The following is a 20,520-nucleotide window of genomic DNA, read 5'->3' as shown; positions in this document are numbered from 1 at the left end:
CTCCATCTGTATGAGCGCGCACGTGTGCGTGTGTGTGACTCACTCGTTGAGCAGGGGCACAGAGGTGCGTCTCTTGCTCTTCTGGACCATGTTGGCCTGATTTCGAAGAGAGATGCGGAGAGTGGATGGAGCCAGTCGACATGGCTCGCCGTCCACCTGAACAGAAAGACACGCTGAGGTCATGTTTTAAAGGTCAAACCAATGACTTCATAGTATTTGCTTCTTTTAGGCTTACATCAGCAGCATATAAATCCGAAAATCAGCCAAGAAGCTACTTGCACTCACAAACAGTTTAAAAGACGGACGTCTTAAACCTGCATTCTTTCTAAGGACCAGCAGAGGGTGACTCTTGTTTGGAAAGAGACCTCCACTTCTATAAAATGAAAACGGCCCTCAACTCACTTGCTCTGTGACCTCAGTAAACACTTCCCTGATGACTTTATATGAGCTCAACCTTCTTTTTCTTTTTTTAAATGGTCATTATTGGGGTCATTTTACCCAAAACAGATTGTTTGAAGGTTTGGTTGGGCTCTTGGAGATGTTTTGAGCCGTCTTCAATTTAGTAATAGCTTGTGTAATGTTTATTTGACCTGGCCTGATAAAAAGAAATGTCAGGTTAAATAAATCTCACAAACCGCAGCAAAGTATAGCGGACTCTACTAGAGCGGCATTGCACGATTCAGCTCAAAATAATCCTTCTTTATCTCACACTGAGCCCCTGCTCATCACAAACAGAGGGTTTTAACAGCTCTCATCTCTTTCTCCTATCTGAGCTTTTGATCAGAGTCACTGCAGAAAAGAGGCCGCACACAAACATCTGGCTCACTTTTGTCTGTTTGTCATTAAATATCACAAAAAAAATTAAATATATAGCCAATTTTAATACACTCGCACTTCTCATTGCATTTACTGCAGCTGAATGACTTCATCATTTCTGCATGACTGTTACTTTAAAAAATGCAGTACTCTAAACTACCCCGAGAGGTTCTCATGTACCCATTTGAGAAAAACTGTTTAACCGTTTTCTTGTTTCTCAACGTTGTTGCTTCTCTGTTTATATTACAGCCAGCACTATAGTTACGTTTTAAATATCATTAATAGATATGAATAAATAATAATGAAATAAAGAATGAATAATGAAATATTGTCCCCTGCAGAGTTACTCAGAGCTAAACGAAGAATTGAATCAAATATTTAAGAGAGAAAAATTAAAAATCAGTCAGTCATCTCAAAGGTTTGTCAAACTGTGAGGTGCATCACCGGAAACATATGGAATTTAAAAAGGTTGATCTTCATGCTGGGAAACAGGACTGACTGTGCTGAAATTAATTTCACCTGAAGTCAATCGTTTTTAATTGTTACTGATCAATTAAACATGTGAGATGGGGAAGTGGGAACTTTATCCAGGTTTTTGTACCAGAGGAAGTCTTAGAAGCACGGACCTAAAGTTTGCTGTCACGTACCATTTCAATTTCAAAGTTTTTATTAATTAATGTTTTTAATACAAGCTAAACTAGGTATATTAAAAAAACATTTTGTCATTTAATTGTTTATCTATTACTTAATTAATGCAGCATAAACAGCTTTGGTGGTGAAGGGTCTTTATCAAAAGGAAAAGCTGTAAAACTTCTTCACATTTTCCAAAGCTGTCCAGTGGGCCAGATTGGAGTATTTGCTGGGTCGATTCTGGCCCCCGGGCCTTATGTTAGACACTCCTAAATAAAACTGTACATTTACTACAACAGTTTGTGTTTATTCTGAGGAATTCTACGTGTTTGTTGTTTTCTTATACTCTGATTATTCTCTAGCTGCTCTTGCTTTGAATCCTGCAGGTATGAGGTTGTTATATTACACTCTGTCACTCTAATATTACCTGAACAGGTACAGTCTTGTAGGTAGTGAGGACGACCTCTCTGCACTGGTGAAGTCTCTCTCCGTGACCTCCAACCTGCAGCGCTGCCTAGTGGACAACAGAGACGTTTTCAGATGTGGTTTTCTCTTCGTTGCGCTGCTTCTTTTTTGAAATTCTTACCAGCGAGGCCATGGTGAAGCCGATAACCTCGATGCAGCCGTCGTCGTGCCGCTGAGGTTCAAAGTCTCGATGGTCTCCCGTGTTTCCCCATGGCATGGTGCCGGCACAGTATCTGCACACGTGTTAACACAAACATGCAACAACAGAGTCTCAAAAACACCTTAAATGTCATTTGGGCTCCCCCTGTGGCGTCCTGTTGATGACACGCTCACTGCTGATGTTTTTTTTAGCAAAGGTTAAACTCAAATATCAAATCAAGTGCTTTTCTGGCTGATTCATCTTTCTCCAGTGACGGCGCAGACTCTCCTCTGACCGAACAGGTATGAAATTTGTTTTTATTGACTGAGGAGTATTTTAACTCCAGGCTGCGTAGGAGGACTGAAGTCAACAGCTTCAGCGAGCATAAAACCTGAATTACACCTCCCGCCTCTACCTTCAGCCCACTTCAAGAATTTAATTAGTCAGGTAGTCACAAGAGAGTTGTGGTGTCTCACAGTTTTCTAGATGCTATTTAACATGCTTTGTCACACACTGAATTGTTAGACAGAAATTAAAACTTACAGATGCCCCGTTATTTACACATTTTTCAATAACGGTGAACTTTTTTTCTTTGGAAATTCACAAAGAAACAACACAGCAACACTGTTTTCAAAAAGACTGACTGAGCCACAGATCACAAAACTGCTACTAAATTCACCAATGACTGACTGATGACACTCGGAGTCTGTCCGCCATGAATTTCTTCGAAAAAAAAAAATAGCCAGACCTCTGCTGGGAAGGAAAAGCTCTCAAATCTGTCTGGTTCACAAAAGGCATCGAGACAGAACTGACACTGCAGCAGCACTGAGTGACAGGAAAATAAGTACCGCCCCCTCACAGATGTTCAGAGACACAACACATCTATGTCACAGCTTTAGCTGCCTTAATTCTTCATGCCACAGACTCAACAACGTCCTGGAAACATCCATGTTGGCATGATAGCATCACACAGTTGCTCCACATTTGTGGGCTGCACATCCATGATGAGAATTTCCTGTTCCACCACTACTAAAGGTGCTCTGTTGGACTGAGATGGGACTGTGGAGGCCATCTGTGTGCACGTTCAATAAACCAGTTTGACACCATGTGTCATCCTGCTGGAAGCAACCATCGGAGGATGAGTAGGAATCAGCGTGGTCAGCAACAAGACTTGGGTAGGCTAATAAGGGTCACAAAGAATGGAAAAAATCCACCACATCATTACACCCCCACCCCTTTGTGTTGAAGCTATGAAGCTAATCATTAATATTCAGAAACCTAGACAGTGCCTGACTAAGTTCAGGTCAAGAAATTCCTGGGAACCATCGATTTGCGCTATCGTGGCCACTCCATGATCACATACCTGGGAATGTTTAGAAACACTATGCACTGGAACTTCAGCTCCTGGATCTTGGGAGTGAGATCTGTGCCATCACACTGTGAAAGACATGGAAAGAGAAACATTGAGCCAACGTTTCACAGAATGTGCGCCACATATTTGCAGTATAACAACTTATTTTCACTCTCAGAACGTTTGTTTTGCTTTTAAATGTCATTTCAAGCATCGCTCGCTGTTCTCAGCTTTTACTCTCAGTTTCACTGTCCTCACTCTCGGTCTAACCCGCCCCCACGTTCTGATTAATCAGGTCAAGGGTCACGCCACACTCAGCTCCCTGCAGGATGCCGTTAATGATTTATTGCTGCAACCACGTAAGATGTGCCATTTTCTAAATGTACAAACCATTTCTGGGTCAGATTTTTCATATTCAATTATCCATTTTCCACCAGGAAAGTTTCTAAATCAAAGCATAATTAAAGGATAAGTCCAGTCAAATTCAATATGCTTCTATAAATAAATCCAAGGAAAAGACCAAAACCAACAGAAAGCCTCAGCGCTGCGCATCCGACGCTTGAGCTCATTCCTCTGTGCCACACAGCTCCATTATTCTCATAGAAACTATATAAAACACATCAGCGTTAACACCTCTAACAAGTTCCTGCATTACAATGAACGAGGGCACTGTAAATCTGCTGATGCTGCTATAAATACTCACAGCAACAACAAATTAGCAGCTGAAAACAATCCCAAACAAACTGTTTTTCCTCCTGTGTTACTAATATTTGCTCAAAACTGCAGCGCCAAGATTTTTTTAAGGAAACGATTGAGTCTTTTTTTCTTTCTTTCTTTGAATGACGGGATATATTTATTATCCAAAGATTTATATCAGCAGCAGGAAACAAGAAGCTTGAGGATGAGAGTCAGCGTCAGAGTAGAGAAGTCGGAAAATGTTCCGAGACGATCAAAACACTGTTTGTGTTTCGCTGCGCTGGCATGAAATTTCAACAGATGCTGCTCTCGGGGCATCCCTGACACTGAAGACACAGTAAACAATCCTGTAATTTAGTTATGTTCTACTCAGTCCCAGATAGTTACAGGGTTTGTTAACTGGGAAAAAAAAAATCAAAGGGACCGTTCACCACCAAATCAAGTGAGCAATTATGTTTTTCCTCTGGCCTGCAGTGAGAATGTTTTGATGTGAGTTTTGGAGATATCAGCCACAGAGACGTCTGCCTACCCTTGCAAACATAAAAAACTAGCTGGTACTAAGTAGAGATCAACTGATACAGGAGTTTTTAAACTGATACTTATCTGATAAAATTAGATATATTGCCTGACTTTTTTTTTAGGCCTTTAGACACACGAAAACAGACTTCTCTAAAATTTGTTACATGTAGTTATTTATGAGTCCTTACTAAGATTTTATTGATATTTGAGAAATTTAGCTATATTGTCATAATATCTCAAAGTATGATCTTGTTTTATTGTAACAACAAGTCATGGATTACTCATTTATGTTCAGCCCGACTTCAATCAGATGTGTTATTCCACACATACGAGTTCCCAACAGGAAATTTGCAGGGCGCCCTCTGGTGGACAAACTTTGCAACATCAACACTCATAACAAGGCTGAAGGGGGTTTCTTTCATTTCTTTTTACTTTTTTAGTTATGGTTAATCAGCCATCACAAGAGACAATACCTATATATCAATAGCTAATATTGACAAATTACTAATATAAGGTCAATTGAAAATCAATATTTCATATAAGCAACTTTATTCTTTAACACAGCCTGAACTTTCTGGGGCTGCTTTCTTGTACTTTCTTTAAGTAGTCTTGAGGAATAGTTCTCCGGACTTCTTGAAAGACATTCAAAGCTCTTCTTTGGATGTTTCTTCTGCCTGTAGATGATCCCACACTGCTTCAGTAACATTGAGGTCCGAGCTCCGGGGAGGCCAATCCATGACTGTGTGTTTCATCCAGGAATGATTTTACTGCATTGACATTGTATTTGGGATCAATGTCATACCTAAAAAAATTAAGCCAGCCTGTCAAGGGTGGACATTACATGCTGGATCAAAATCTGATAGTACTTATCTGCATTCCTAATTCCATAAGTTTTGCCAAGATATCCACTACTGCCTGAAATACAGCCCCAAACCAAGACACGGCCTCTGCCATGCTTTACAGATGGCTGTAGATACTGTTGTACCCCTCTCCTGCATTCCTCTGTAGATGTTAATGTTGACTTGAACCTACAGCTGATATCGTCCAAGCCTGCTCCAGTTAGCACAGAGCAGAGGGTGCAGCGCACTCTGGACAGGTCACCAGTCCATCACAGGGCTAACATGAAGAGAGAGACAACAAACCAGAAATCTGCTCTGCACCACATACTGGATCACCCCTGAGATGGGGTGAACTGTCCCTTTAAATATGCTCATTTTATCTCTGGGCATTTTTCTTTTTTCAAGGAATTTTTCAATTAACCAATGAAATCGTCATTAGAAATGTTAATAAAAAAAGGGACTGTTGGTGCTCTAACCCTGGGGTAGATGTCAGTGTTCAGGGTCAGTGAATGAGCAGCGCGGTGGTTCTTGTAAGACTTTAATGAAGGACACTTCAGCACGGCGGCCGTTAAAAGAGAAGCAGAGGACGGGATTTTAATCACCGACCTGCTGCCCAAACATGTCGACACAGAAAACGATACAGGCGGAGAGCGAGAGAGAAGACGGAGAGAGTGTGTTAACACTCACCACCACTCTGACGTGCTTGGACAAATCCCTGGAGCTCCTCTGGAGGAAATCTGAGAACGCAGCCTGCACACACACACACACACACACACACACACACACAAACAGAGAGAATGGGGCCCAATCAAACAGAATTACAGTTCATTACATTTCCCTCATTAAAAAGAGATAACTCTGTGACACGCTTCCGCTCCAACTCCCACCCATCACTTCTCCCTTCCAACTCACATCCTTCACAGAGAATTTGCTCATTCCAAATAGCTCCAAATTTAAAAATTCTTGTTTAAGAATTTTGATTTCAATCGGGGAGGTTCAGAAGCTAGAGCTGCACGAAGTTGGAAAAATGCTGGATTAATTAACAATAGATCAAAGATCAAAACAGTGTGCTATGACCTCGGCTCACTACAGATCAGTAAAATTACTGGATTACAGGAAAATTACCCAAAAATCATCTGGCGAAGGTATGCGGTCGATGTGAATGGCTGCATTAAAAATAGATACGTCTGAAAAATGTTTTAATTCATGAAACATTTGCACAGATTTTACGTGTTGGTGTGTAAAGGCCCTCAGAGTGAACGCTAGACTGACTCCCTGCACCGTCAGGTGGCACAACCTGGTACTGCTCAAAAGTACAGCCTGGTCCTCGTTCAACTTCACCTGAAATCTGCTCAGTGTACAGAGGCTTGGGATATAAAGTCAAAGCAGATGTTTCTTTACATTCTGTAGCTTTTACTTTCTTTTTAAACACAGCTGAGATATTCTCTTTGCCTCCATGTGTATTTACTCTGAGTGATTTTTTGCAGCACTTCATTCTCGCTTATTTAAACCAGACTTCTTCCTGCTCATCCTAACATGTGTCTGTGTGTCAGACAGACAGTGACTGGGAGGAAGAGTTTTGGCTACAAAGGTTTGTGTGTCTGTGGATGTGTGAGCAGAAAGAAAGTCATCGGGGACACTCACTCCTGCATAGAACATCTTGTTGCGGAAGCGACTGTTAAACTTTTCTGGGTTGGCCTCTGGAAAGACACAATTAGAGAGGCAGAGAGAAAGAAGGAGAATACATTAAAGATGCGACAAAGACAGTGGGATTACAAATGTGAAAACTCACGCAGAGCGGTGCAGAGTAACACGGAGAGACTGACTCATTTGTGCATGCCTGAATGTGTGAATCTGATTCAGTATCCTTTGTAAATTTTTCATTCTGCTCATCTTTCTCTTCTTCTTTTTTAACAAAAGCAGAAAATGATCTATTAACTGGGGAGAGGAGGACCTAATGGAACATGAACAGAGTTGACACAAGGTGAAAATTAAAAAAAGACTGATATTAAAATAGCTTTCACACACCTCTGGACTCGTGGAACTCCAGGGTGACGTGCGCGTCGAAGCCAAGGCTGAAGTAGTTGTTGAACACGTTCAAGGGCAGCTGAGGATGCAGGAAAAACACTGAAGTGGGCCTCTTTGCATAAATATAATGTAATTTATTCACATAGACAGCTCACATCCTCTTTGAGCATAAACTCTGACCATTTAGCTACTGATACTCATCCAAATTCACACTTTTTGGTAAAGCCCAACTCTTTAAACACACGGTATAGATATTAACAAGCAAAAACCTCAGAGGCTGAAAAATAAAGCACCAAAACTGCCCTATCTTTATTCCAACAGTGTACCTAATATGGAACGCACACATCCCAACTTCCAGCACAAACTGACCTTCTGTGTGCCCTCCTCTGGCTGGGCAGAGCTCTTTTCTACTAAGAGGTTCCACCTGTCCAGCTGCACCACCGAACCGTCCTCCACATGACACAAAACCTTGGACACTGGTTCATCCGTGTAGCCCTGCAGGGAGGATAGCAAACACAAGACAGAGGCAAATTTAACTACCCAACATCTACACAGTCATCTGTGCAAAAGGGTTTTAATGTTACATTTAATATGCATCTGTGCAAAGTGAGGATAAATACACACTGGAGAACATCTAAACTATTTGAGTAAGTGAAAATAGGACAAAGATGACATGTTGTAACGTAAACGTTTAATAAAGTGAAATTTTCTTTTTAATTGAATGCTAGCAATGAATATTAATAAAATGCTGGAAAGGTTGTGTAAAGGTTGTGTAGGTTGCTACAAAATGACCCGGTGAAGCATCTGATAACCATTTAGGTTAAATGGAAACGTAACTGGGTATAAAAAGAGGACCTCAGAGCTGCTCGATCTATCAGAGAGACCCAGCCTCTTTAATAACAGGACAGAATCCAGCATTCATGACAATATGGGAGAGCATTAGAGCATATGGAAGGGGTGGACCTTCACATCTGTAAAGACCCATCAGTGCTGAATGAAAAATTGTGGAGCCATTTTCAGGGAAGTGGTTTTTTTTATATCATTTAGCTAAAAATAAAACTTTACAGTACGACACCAGGTATCAGCTTCCTGCAATGCAGTCTACAGATCCCTCCCCATGTGCTTCAACCCCCACTCACACCCTGCTTCAGGTTACCTCAATAGGTCACAATGTCTCACATAGTGGTTTCCCCTTAACCCCTGGTGATGATTTAAGACCCATGTCTTTGTTCACACTTTGGCTCATGTGACAACTCTCATGATCAGTAGCAGGTCAACAAACAAAGGGGAAAAGCCCCACTAGGGGTTAAATATCTCTCAAGACTACTATGACCTGGATGACTGAGAGCCTATACAAACATGATAGTTTAAAACCCACTGGGTCATTGGTAAACCATCTAGGGTTCAGTCTTAATTTCACTGACCAATAATTTTCATCGCAGTTTTTTCCCCCCTCACAAAACATGAGAATAACTAAATGAAAACTAACGCCAAGGACGAAAACTGATGAAACATAGAGACACTTTCATCAACAACTATAAACAAAATATTCAGAGACATAAGATCCAATCAGAACTAATTAAGTTGTGCAGAAAGGCGGGACGATTTAGGAAATGATCCAATCAGAATGAAGGTTAGACCTGGCAAATGGCACCCGTACAACCAGCTCCCCTGTTTCTCATGAAAACGTCAACACTTGGAAGGATTTCAAAATAAGACTTTGTAAACCTTGTGGAGCACCTCTGCTCTGTAAAGACATGACAACCCTTTCCACTTTAGTCAATGAATCAACTTTTGAATTTGGCTCCTATAATCTTAATAATAAAACTACAAGTCGAATAAAACTAAAAGTATTTAGATGTCTAAATTATGACTAAAACTAAATCAAATATTGCAGTAAAAATTAATGCTGCTAGAGTTTGGTTAACACCATGTAAGAGTAACTTCTAGAAAAAAAAAAAATATATATATATAATAATAATAATAATAACAGCAAATAATTACTTTTGTTGTGATGAATGTTTGAAACAGTCAGCGGGATGTTGTAAGAACTGCCAGTTCTGGAGGATTTGTTAGCTGTTTGTAAATCAGTCTAAATGCTGTGATATACACATTGAGTTCAGGCAAATTGATTAAAAAAAAAAAAAGGAGTAGAAATTTTGAGAATCACATTTAAGGAATGTGCACAGCAGCTAAAAACAGACTGGGATGCAGAGAAGAACGAGAGAGAAAGTTGATAGTGGAAGACTGAAGAAGAGGCTAAGGCTGTTTCTTGTCGCTCCATTCCTCTTTCATCTCCTTGCTAACAAGAACACCACACACAAAAAAACACACTAAGTAATAAAATAGAGGAGCAGACAGGAACAGCATGCGATGATTGGATTTCAGTGAGCGATGATTGAGGTTTCATTACTGCCACTATAACCATAACCTTTAAGAGCATCAAACACAACCACATGATGCACGTCCACAGATTTCACAATCTCCGCAGGTCGATCCCTCTCATGTACAGTTTTCTGTCTTCGTTTGCTTTTATTTTCTCCCTCCTTTTGGACAAATAAAGGAAACAAGACAAAAGACAACACACACACATATAAGGAGAAAACAATCTGATGGTAGTAGCGCTCATCAGCAGGGCCTCTTAGCTGCTGACACACACACAGTCAGGTTTCAACTTACATTAACTTAATTTAACCAAAACCTACACAATCCAAAACCTAACCTTTGACCCAACAGGTTATTAACACTCAAATCAAGTCATGTGCATGGAGGAAACGATCGTTTGTGTGTCCAAAACAAGTCCGCACCATTTATGTCCCCGCAATGTAAGTACTAACAAGGACACACACTCAGCAGGAGAGCTCACACTCAAACAGCAAGTCACAGGGACAGTCACACTCACGCAGCGAGAGGTGGAACAGATACGGCGGTGAGTAACACAACCGAGTGTCAGAGAGATGAGAGAGAGATCAGGACAGAAGAAGGAAAGAAACATAAGCAATATAAAATAGCAGGAAGAGGGAGAAATAAGGGTGAGAGAGAAAAGAAAAGAAAGGAAAGGAAAGGGAAGGAAAGGAAAGGAAAGGAAAGGAAAAACAAGCGATAGGAGGAAAGATGAGCAAAACAGAAGAGAAGAATGAAGGAGGAGAGGAAAAAGTGGAAAGAAATGGAAAGAAAGCTAATGCAAACTAAATGAGAAGAGAGCAAGATGATGAGGGAAGGTCCAGCAAATGGGGGGGGAAATAAATGAAAAGGGAAGAAAATATGAGGAAAGTAGAGAATGGAAAGACAAGGACAATATAGAGGACAGGAAATAGATATATTTTATTTATCTTTCAATATAGACTGAAAGAAAAAGAGGTGAGAAGAAAGAAAGGAGCAAGAAGGAGAGGGAACAGCAGTAAAGGAAAGACAGCAGGATGAAGAAGGAAGGTCCAGAAAATGAAAGAAAAATTAAATGAAAACAAAAGAAGTTGGAGAAAGTATGGGAAAAAGAGGAAAAGTAGGGAATTAAAAAAAAAAACTCTAAAGAAAGCACAAAAGGGAAAGTCAAAGGAAGAAAAGAGGATGAAAGAGTGAGAACAAGGAATGGAGCAAGGAGAAGAGCAGTGAAGGCAAGGCAAGGCAAGGCAAGGCAAGGCAAGGCAAGGCAAGGAAAGGAAAGGAAAGGAAAGGAAAGGAAAGGAGATGCACCAACAGTTAAAAAAAGGATAAGAAATGAGAAGTCAGAGGAATGGAGAGGAAATGGAAATAGAAAAAGTGGATAAAATGCCTGCAGTCAGAAATACTTGATGAAATAGAAGACAAAAAGGATAGAGCAATTACACTAATTAATCACATGGCAGATAAGAATTTCCACTCAGGCCCGTCTTCGCTCCAAGCGTGTATCTCTGTACGTATCGGGAATGTTTTATCATTGCTTTCACTGCTGCTCCATCCGGAGCTGCTGAAGTCATTCGCGTGTCCTTGCTTCATCGTTCAGCTCGGTGCAGGGCTGAGACGGCACAGTTCATTACACTCAGTGATACTGAACTACAAGGTCCATCCTTACTGTCACATATACTGCATGCTGTCATTTTACTGCAGCATGTCAGCCAGAAAATTGATTTTTGTAAAGACCTCTTATCAATTTACTAATACATTTATCCCAATTATCTGAAAAATGTGAAGAAAAATTACTGACATATCAGTTTTTTTCACTCTAACTTTTGACTCATACGTGAAATATTTGATGTATTATCCTCACTACAAGCCTACATAGCTGATCTGATGAAAAGTCTTATGCAAGAATGTGGGTGCTCGTAAAAGATCTGCTGCAGTGCTGTTATTGAAACGTGTGTCAAGAGGCAGATTCTTCAAACTTTAGTGCTTCATCAGAGTTTTAGGAACAAGTTGCAGATTTTTGTCAGACTTTCTGAAAGTTTTGGGGAGAGGAAGGTCAAAACCAGCAGAGGAGGGCTCGCCTTTCATAATCCAACAAATGCCACACTTCCAGCTTTTGTAAGGCTATTTCTAGAAAAAGTTCCACCTTGACAACAGTACAATATGCTTTATGTTTGAGACTCCATACGAGTCTTTTACCATAAATTTAGCTTGTGTAAACTGTAAATTTTCAAGAGTGAAAAAGGTACATCTGAAAAATGTACTTAATTGCACTATTTCCTCTAGACATCTTTAAAGTTACAGTGTGTAAAATCTCACCACTAGATGTCAGTAGATTGCAGATTGTGGTCAACTGAGTCGTGTTTTCTTACCCCAGAGGGGTTTTTTTGTTTTGTTTTTTTTGCTATTTGTAGGGCTGGTGGTCCACTGTTTAATTCAGCTGTCAATGCTGGATGATAATCAGCACTTGCAACAATATCAGGAAATATATAAGGACGTTTATTCACATTTCTGTGCTCCGGGCGGTAGTCGGAGGAACCAAAATCTCTTAAAGTAGTAAAATGGTGGGGTTTCTGGTTTACTTTCAACAAATCTTGGTCATATTTTTCCTGTGTTTTTCTTAATGAAATGACTAAAGCTTTTCTTAATGAATAGAGAACTTTTTTTGTATAAGTTTGGAATTTGTTTTGTCATTTTTAGCAGCTGTGTCTTCATGATATTTGCTTTGTGTTTGTTGTGCAATAGATGAGGATCTTTTACAGCTCACTGGGGAAAAAACGATTGTTTGGACCCCCTATGAGGCAATAAACAATATAATAACAAAGAGATTTCAGAAAATTTGCAGCAATAAACTGCGGCTTATTATTTTGGTGTGTGAGTCTCAGTGAGCACAACTGGTCCACATATAATTGAAACGATGAGTCTGGGATACCTTACTTAAAGACGTCCATGCGTTTTTTTCTATTATTTCTGGAATGTGAAAACAAACAATGTATTTTACGCTTGAGGAAATGAAACCCAACTTTAAAAAAATGATGGAAATGGTTTGTTTTTTCTTACAGTATAAGTGATTTTCCCCTGAGGGAAACCCAAACCCTTTCTGTTTCCTATGCACGAAAAACCCTGAGTGAACTGCCAACTCGACCTATGGATTTATAAACTCTGTACGTCAGTTTGTTCTGTACACTTAAACCTGCTCTGAATACAACACCCACTGCAGCTGTGTCACTGCTGTGATGTTTCCCAGTGAGGTGGGGTGCGCTAAGCGAGCCGTTTTGCTGTCAGAGGGTTGATTCTGTGTTGTGTTTAAAGTTGTTTAAAACTGCAGAAAATTAAAATTAAAAAGGAAACATAATTACAGGAAGCTGCTGTGATGTCACCAACAAGCATGTCATCTTAGTTGTGCTTTGAAGAGGTCAAACGGGCTTAAGGGCAGGGGGGGAGATTATATGGAGGAAGGGAGCTCTTTTAGACATCCTGGAATGTGGGTGAGGCATTTTGTAGCTCTCCGAGGTGTTGGGGAATAGAGAATTTATTTTTACTGCATATTAATATTTGAGCATACTCAACATGGCTATAAACCTGTCATGTTTAATCTGAAGAAGGAAATTTCCATCTCTCTCATGAAGTACGCAAATGTTCCCTGCTCTAAATCCCTTAAATATGTCTTTGTTTTTTATGCTGAAAGAGCTGTTGTTGCTCTTATTCTTCTTTTTCTTCGTTAGATCTCAATCTCACCTCCAGGTGCAAAGAGTCTGCAGCCAGATTTATATTTGTATCTAATTGATTTAGTCATGCTGTGCAAAAAATTTGCACATAAACTCAGAGAGGGCACACCGCTGCGCCCTGCTGCTCTCCATCAACTCTGCAGCAGAAGTCAAGGCTAGGAACTCACCCCACCCCAGTTGAGCGTCCTGGCGAGGTCATTTCCTGTTCCCAGAGGAAGCACAGCGACCGGAGGCTGGGGATTCATCTGCAGCTCATCGAGAGCAGACAGGATCCAACCCACCTACAGCGAGACATGAAGGCAAAGTGTAAGTTGTAGAAATTTAGAATAGAAAATAGTGGCTATTAGAGATGTATAGTCACCGTGCCATCTCCTCCGCAGGCAAGGATCCTCAGATTTGGCACTTTGCGATACAACTCCAACCTAACAAAGCAGAGAGGTAATATTATAGAATAAAAGACTGCTGATTAGTGTTGAGTGGGTGTAATTGGTCCCGATTTTATGAAAATTGTTCACCTGTGAGCTTTGGATTTAAATAAAAGAGGAGTGAAAAGATGGCTTTCCCCCCTCAGAGGTGGACTGAGATAAGGGTGATGTGAAATGAAGATTTAAAGTAGGTAATTGGTACTAAACTGTCAAGCTCAGGGTGATTTCAGCCTAACTGTGTAGGCTGTAATGAAACACCAGCACTCTCCCCAAGGGAAGATTACTCACGCCTCGCGCAGTCCACCCTGCGAAAGGTCGAAGACTTGACGAGGATTCAAGATCCACATAAACATCTGTAACACTTTGGCACCCTACAGAAAAAGCAGAAAAAATCTGAGAAATGAATCTCCAAATCTTAAACTAAACCCAGTGTTATGTTCTGAAGATGTTGCTGATGAAGTCTAAAAGATTATGGTAAGCAGTGGAGCCCTGAACTTTTACCTGACGGAGTTGCAGGTAAGATGCAAACATCTGCCTCAGCTGAATGAGCCTTTAACTTGTTTAACTCCCCAGTACAAATCTGCGTGTTGTCCATATATCTGAGAGCTGTGCAGGTAATCTTCCGGTGGATTCACAGCTGTGTCCTACCTCCTGCATGCTCGCCTAAACAAAACGGAGTATTTCCTGCAGCGCCAACACTTCTGAAGCTAACCGTTTCCTGTTGTGTGATACATTTGTGAAACTTCTGAAGATGTTTCCGCCCGAATCTCCCGAAAATGTTTGGAGTTCATGTGTGAAAACAGCTCAGCTCAGTTCATCTGATAAACCAAATTTTTGTCTGAACCGACATCCCCACAATGAAAATTAATTATAGACAGGCTGAGGACAGACGAGGTGAGGCAGCGACAATATCTCCAAACAACAATGAGAAGAGAAGGCGTCTCAAACAGATGAAAACAGAAGATTAAAGACATTTGCTCACCTGGTTGCCGCCGCTCTTTGGATTCACAAAAACCAAGATGGGCTTCATGAGGGGAGAGGGGAGAGGCTTCAGCATGAACGGACGCCATTTAGACTCCTAAGAGATCAATAAGATCAAAATATTAGAATGTTCACATAACATAAATGTTAAAATCATGATCCATTCATTATGGTGCAAAGTTTGGGCATATATGATGACTGCTGAGAAATTTTAGCTTGATATATCAATTTTTGTATTTTATGAAAATCGGTCGGTCGATCCAGTTCCAGATGGTGGAGCAGAAGCCCGCGATGATTTGAGATCAGATGACCCTAATAATCCAATAATAGACTGTATAGCAAAGATGGACATAGCTTCCTAGAGCTTGGTTTGATTTGGCAATTTTGGTGTTGTTCTTTTTTTCTTCTTTAAACTAAGCATGAAGAGCGAGGTGTGGACATGACTGAAAAACAGCTCTGCGCAGATACAATACCGACATGTCAATCACAGGTTAGCCATGCCCTCAGTTATATTCTACTTCCTCCTCCATATTTTTTGTAAATATTTTTTCATCATGCTCAAGTGAAGACTAATAAAAGAAAAATAACTAAGAAAACATTTAGTGTGTTTAAAATGGAAAGAAATAAGGTAACTTCTCCAAATACCTCTACTCGATCTAATTTTTTTGCACAGTCAGAGCAGTCGCCCCCTGCTGGCCATCAGAATCCAGGCAGATTTAAAGCAAGAATTTTTCATTTCATAACTAAATGAAGTCGATGTTTTATAAACACAGTTTGAAGTCAGCCGGCAACGACTTTTATTTAGTTTAATGGGTTTTTTTACTTGATTCGAGATCACATGAAGGATAAACATGAGCTAAAAATGTATTATGACAGTGTAACTGATAATATCACTTACATCTAATCCCTTCTTGCTTGTCCTTCGTTTGAAAGATGTCCGCTTTTTTCTTCTGGCAGAGTTCTTTAGGGAGCTCTAAGGTACACATACACACACAGAGTTCAGTGGTTAGTTCACTGTCACCACGTCCCCTGTGATGGTAATTAAAAGTGCAATGAAGCATGTGACGCGACAGAGATATACAGTATGTGTGTGCGTGTCTGTGTGTGATAACAGAGACACAATCCCAGAGTTCCCTCAGACAGGCCAGACACGTGTCAGTTCGCATCTTATCATACCCCAAAAATCACACACACATTAGCACACACTGAGCTTGTGACACGCCTTCTTTTAGAGTTTTAAATTTAGATCGACAAAGTCATTTCTCATTACTGTCACAAGATGACACCCAGTGAACTTTATCAACCAGCAGAGCGATCGAGGAGGGTGCTCGGCGAGGGTATGAGCATACCTGTGGTTTCCTGACTTTGATGATCCAGGACGGTGGTACTATGACTCCGGCGTGGGCCCCCAGTGAACACGGCTCCTCTATCTGGTGCAGCATGAAACATGTCACCTTGTTGTGGAACTGCAAGGAAAAAAGCCCAAAAAAACACTCCTCAGGGTCGTGTCATGCGCTAAACTTGCAATCCAAACTATCATACATGTGCCATTGTCCGTGTGTGGTGCTCTAACACAGCTGTTTATAAGAAAACCAAAACACCCTGAGTGCCAATATTTGCTTCTCTTATGCTACCTCAGTGGTGTCAAACATAAGGGTCGGGGGCAAGAACTGGCCCACCAAAGGCTCCAATTCGGTCCAAGGATGTCTTTGGAAAGTATGAAGGAAGGCAGCGATTTTGGACTTTTAATTGTATTTTCAGAAGTTTTACAGCATTTCCTAGTGACATTGCCATTCATGCGACACCAGAGAATCTGAGAAATAGATACACATTTAAAAACAGAACTTCCTGGGGTTTTTTTTGTTTTGGTTTGGGTTTTTTTTTTTTACCTACAATAGAATTTTCAATATTTTTATGGAGGATCTGCAGTAAGTAATGAATAAATAAAAAGATAATAATTATAGCTGACAGATTTCTTCCATTAACTACAGCATCTACTATTGAAATTGCACTTCTATTTTCCTATACTAAGATATGTGAAGGATTCAATATGTAGTTAAACTTCTTTACACTGACAGTAAGGACAGTTTCACTGATCTGGCCCATATAAGGTCAAAGTGTGATATATGTGGCCCAATATGTAAAATGAGTTTGACATCCCTGCTCTTGAGACGGGTTATTGATCATTTATGTACCCAACGTTTGCTTTATTTTGTGGCTGTATTAGAAAATCAGCTGTAGAGACAGCAGGAAATAAAGGGAGCCACAGACATTAAATGGGTGCAATTACAGTACTGAACCTATGACATATTCCCTGTTCTGGGAACATTTTGAATGTATACAACCATATGTAACCATATACAAAAATATTAAATAGGTTCAGTTACTCTATTGAGCCCATGACACATGTAACATTTTTAAATAATGCAACCACATTTTCAATAAACAAGGACGTGACGCATCATTTTCTTTAAGGTGCTTTCCTTCAGTGACACTAGCAGTCCTCCGGCTCCAGCCTCGAGACAGATTGGGTACATAAATGATTGATAATCTTTACTTTACTGTATGGCTACATTAGAAAATCAGCTGTAGAGACAGCAGGAAATGAGAGACTGGGGGGATTACAGATGTGTCAGTACAACCAGCCTATTCATGAGTGGGGTCTACATGACCTTGTTAATGTGGAAATAATAATAATAACAAATGATGTCACTCTAATATATATTTGGAAATAGGTACAGAAACTTCCTGTAGTGCTTAAGTTTATATTTAATTAACTTCAATGCACAATACAACTTGTATTTCCCCACTAATAACATCTTAGTGGGGTTAAATATCATATTTACTCGTGAATTAACGGACTTACGGCCTGTTTACACCACGAACAACTGATGGCGATGATTTCTTTACTGTGGAAGAACTTCTGCTGAAAACTCTGCAGAAACAAAGAGGCAGTCTGCATGAACAGGAACAACATCTGTGTGCAGCTGCATGTGTTTTTGAGTGTAAACTCACCTTTCCACACTGTCTACATTTCCCCTCTTGTCGTCGTCTGTGAACCCAGTGGTGTCTGAGGATGTTCTGCCGGCAAACACAGAAACACAATTTCTTTCACTTAACGCCTCAAACAAAAAGCCGATTCCTCCCTCACATTTATGCAGGTACACACTTACATCTCTCAGGGTTCGGGATCCTCCCTCTCTGAAAGTCGGCTTACATCGGAAGTTTATCTAGAAAAAGAGATAAGCTGTAGTTCCCATCTGGGGAGGTTGTTTTTCACAGCTACATTTTTACAGATGCTCCATAAATGCATCACATGCAGGCAATCATTAAGCTACTATTTTGAAAAGCTGACATCTATAATTATAATGATACACTCACTGAATGTGTGTGTGTGTGTGTGTGTGTGTGTGTGTGTGTGTGTGTGTGTGTGTGTGTGTGTGTGTGTGTGTGTGTTACCTTTTCTAGTTGCTCCATGCAGCCGGTGTGAACAACAATCTTACAGGCTGCACATTTCCTCCTGGGGGCCGACTTCTTAAAAAGAGAGAGTACAAAGGGCAGAGTAAGACACACAAAATCCACACAGACACACAGCAAATGAAACAAACGTAAGCAGTGTAAGAACACACTAACAACAACCTGCTGTTACACACTGGCAAGATGTGCTCAAGGTCCCCCAACATTTTACATTTACTCCAGTTCAGTTTGAAAAGCAGTGGCAGACTTTTATTAGCACCATTAACAGCACAGTGACACTCCAGGCTTGAGGAGAGGAGTCCGTTTCTGTTATTTTTTTCACCAGCCATTATTCAAAGTGGAAAAAATAAGGATTTTAAGAACATTAGCTTATATTTCTGACTCTTCTATAGGTATAGGTGTCACTACCCAATCTTTAGAGAAAATGTCTTTTATGTTACTTTCATGTCAATATCAACATTTAAAAAAAAAACAAAAAAAAAACCTTGATATCTTTGCTTGGCTCTACAAAGAACTTCGGACTATTGGCTAACTTTTTTTCTATTAAAAGAAAAAGAAATTCTAATGTTGTGTATGTTTTTTTTCTTTTTTAAAAAATGCAAAAATACATAAAAATCATGAATAAAAGCAATATGTTGTTATTAATATATACATTTATCACTAATAAAATACATACACGACTTTTTGTGAACCACTAAAATAATAGTAGTAATAATAATAATAATAATAATAATAATAATAAATAATTTTTCCCCAATTTGATAAATAATTGTGCATATTTTTAACTGAATTAGTTTTATATAACTAATTCAGGTTTTTTTGTGTTTTTTTTAACATTTTCATTCATGGATTACAAACTACATAAAAATCAGCAACCACAGTCCTTACCTTTTAACAGTTTATGTACAGTGAATGTAATAATATATTTAATCATTTAAATATTACATTTTTACTGTATTAAGAAAAATTAAATCCTGCATTGAAATTTCTAAAATCTAAATTGAAATTTCAATTTAAGTTAATAATTTGTTTTAAGCTGATTTACGTACATTTAAGCCATTTTATCTAGAGCAGTCACATACTGCATAACGTTTATAGACTTTTATAGTGAAAGGAATGTACAAAAAAACAAATGAGGCTTGGACGAATTCATCGTAGAAAGACCCACTGGCTTGTAGACGTGGGTTTACAGCACTGAAGTTCTGGTCACAGTGAGATAATTACAGACAAAATTCTTTCACAAGAGTCGCCCCCTGTTGGCCATTTAAATGAATGCAGGTTTAAGGTAATTTAGCTTCAGCTTCAATTTCCAGACCCAGAAAATAATCTTTACTGCTGTGGGGCTGGGAAAAACACACAAACGCACACACAAAAACCCACAAAAAACAAATCTCTAAGGTAAAAGAATGAATTAAAAGCTCAGAGTAATTTATCACACAGTGACTGGCAAAAAAAAGCAAACACTCAAGATGCCAAAGTGCGATTTGCCTTCAATAAATAACACTGCCGCGGTGCCCTTGCTCTTGCAGCAGACAAACTACTCATTATGAGTAATAATATGACAACTAATAATGGAGTGGTCTCATCTCCAGTCAAGGAGTTCACTCTTGAATGTCACACTGAGCAATACTCAGAGCTACTCTCTCACTCCCACAAACACACACACACAAAAGGAAAAGAAACACCCCCCCCCCCCCCAAATAACAACAAAAACAACGTTTCACCCTCATATTTCATGGGTTAGTAGCTCTGAATGTTCTGCTTGGAAAGCCCCACCACAAGATCAGCTTCTTACATGAACTATCATGCTGAGACAAGCAAGACATCCTTTTTCAAGATGCCACGAGAGTTAAAACTCCAAGAAAAGGTTCTAAAAAGAGGAACTTTATTTATTACACACAAAATACATTTTTAATGGTCATTGTCAGGGAACTTTAAACAGCTGTGTAAAACAATTAATGTCCGGTAGTCTTTTAACAGCATGTTTTTCACTGCTGAACTCAGGACCAGGATAGGGAAGTTTCCCAGAAGAGCGCTGAGCTGT

At 39.7% G+C, this 20,520-nt stretch overlaps 1 protein-coding gene across 4 annotated transcripts in view; it reads right to left on the bottom strand.

The window, feature by feature from the left end:
• Positions 1–20,520, bottom strand: part of dgki (diacylglycerol kinase, iota) — a 93,585-nt gene that overhangs the window by 17,643 nt on the left and 55,422 nt on the right. For 3 of the 4 annotated variants that reach the window (XM_084909839.1, XM_084909840.1, XM_084909837.1), the window contains exons 4-21: positions 18,459–18,533; positions 18,173–18,229; positions 18,015–18,080; positions 17,866–17,934; positions 16,349–16,465; positions 15,898–15,972; positions 15,001–15,096; positions 14,307–14,389; positions 13,955–14,015; positions 13,761–13,874; positions 7,853–7,978; positions 7,484–7,562; positions 7,100–7,155; positions 6,143–6,205; positions 3,414–3,487; positions 2,033–2,144; positions 1,874–1,960; positions 44–156 (exon numbers count right to left, since the gene is read on the bottom strand). In XM_084909839.1, the coding sequence (XP_084765965.1) occupies positions 44–156; positions 1,874–1,960; positions 2,033–2,144; positions 3,414–3,487; positions 6,143–6,205; positions 7,100–7,155; positions 7,484–7,562; positions 7,853–7,978; positions 13,761–13,874; positions 13,955–14,015; positions 14,307–14,389; positions 15,001–15,096; positions 15,898–15,972; positions 16,349–16,465; positions 17,866–17,934; positions 18,015–18,080; positions 18,173–18,229; positions 18,459–18,533 (1,523 nt within the window). The remainder of the gene's footprint in view (positions 1–43; positions 157–1,873; positions 1,961–2,032; positions 2,145–3,413; positions 3,488–6,142; positions 6,206–7,099; positions 7,156–7,483; positions 7,563–7,852; positions 7,979–13,760; positions 13,875–13,954; positions 14,016–14,306; positions 14,390–15,000; positions 15,097–15,897; positions 15,973–16,348; positions 16,466–17,865; positions 17,935–18,014; positions 18,081–18,172; positions 18,230–18,458; positions 18,534–20,520) is intronic. The other variant, XM_084909838.1, reaches the window with a different exon arrangement.

The sequence above is a fragment of the Perissodus microlepis genome, chromosome 17 (assembly GCF_051167445.1).
Source record: "Perissodus microlepis isolate ML-2025 ecotype Zambia chromosome 17, ASM5116744v1, whole genome shotgun sequence".
In the NCBI taxonomy this organism is placed as follows: domain Eukaryota; kingdom Metazoa; phylum Chordata; class Actinopteri; order Cichliformes; family Cichlidae; genus Perissodus; species Perissodus microlepis.
Note: the sequence above shows the minus strand (reverse complement) of the source record. Positions and strands in the feature narration are given on the sequence as shown.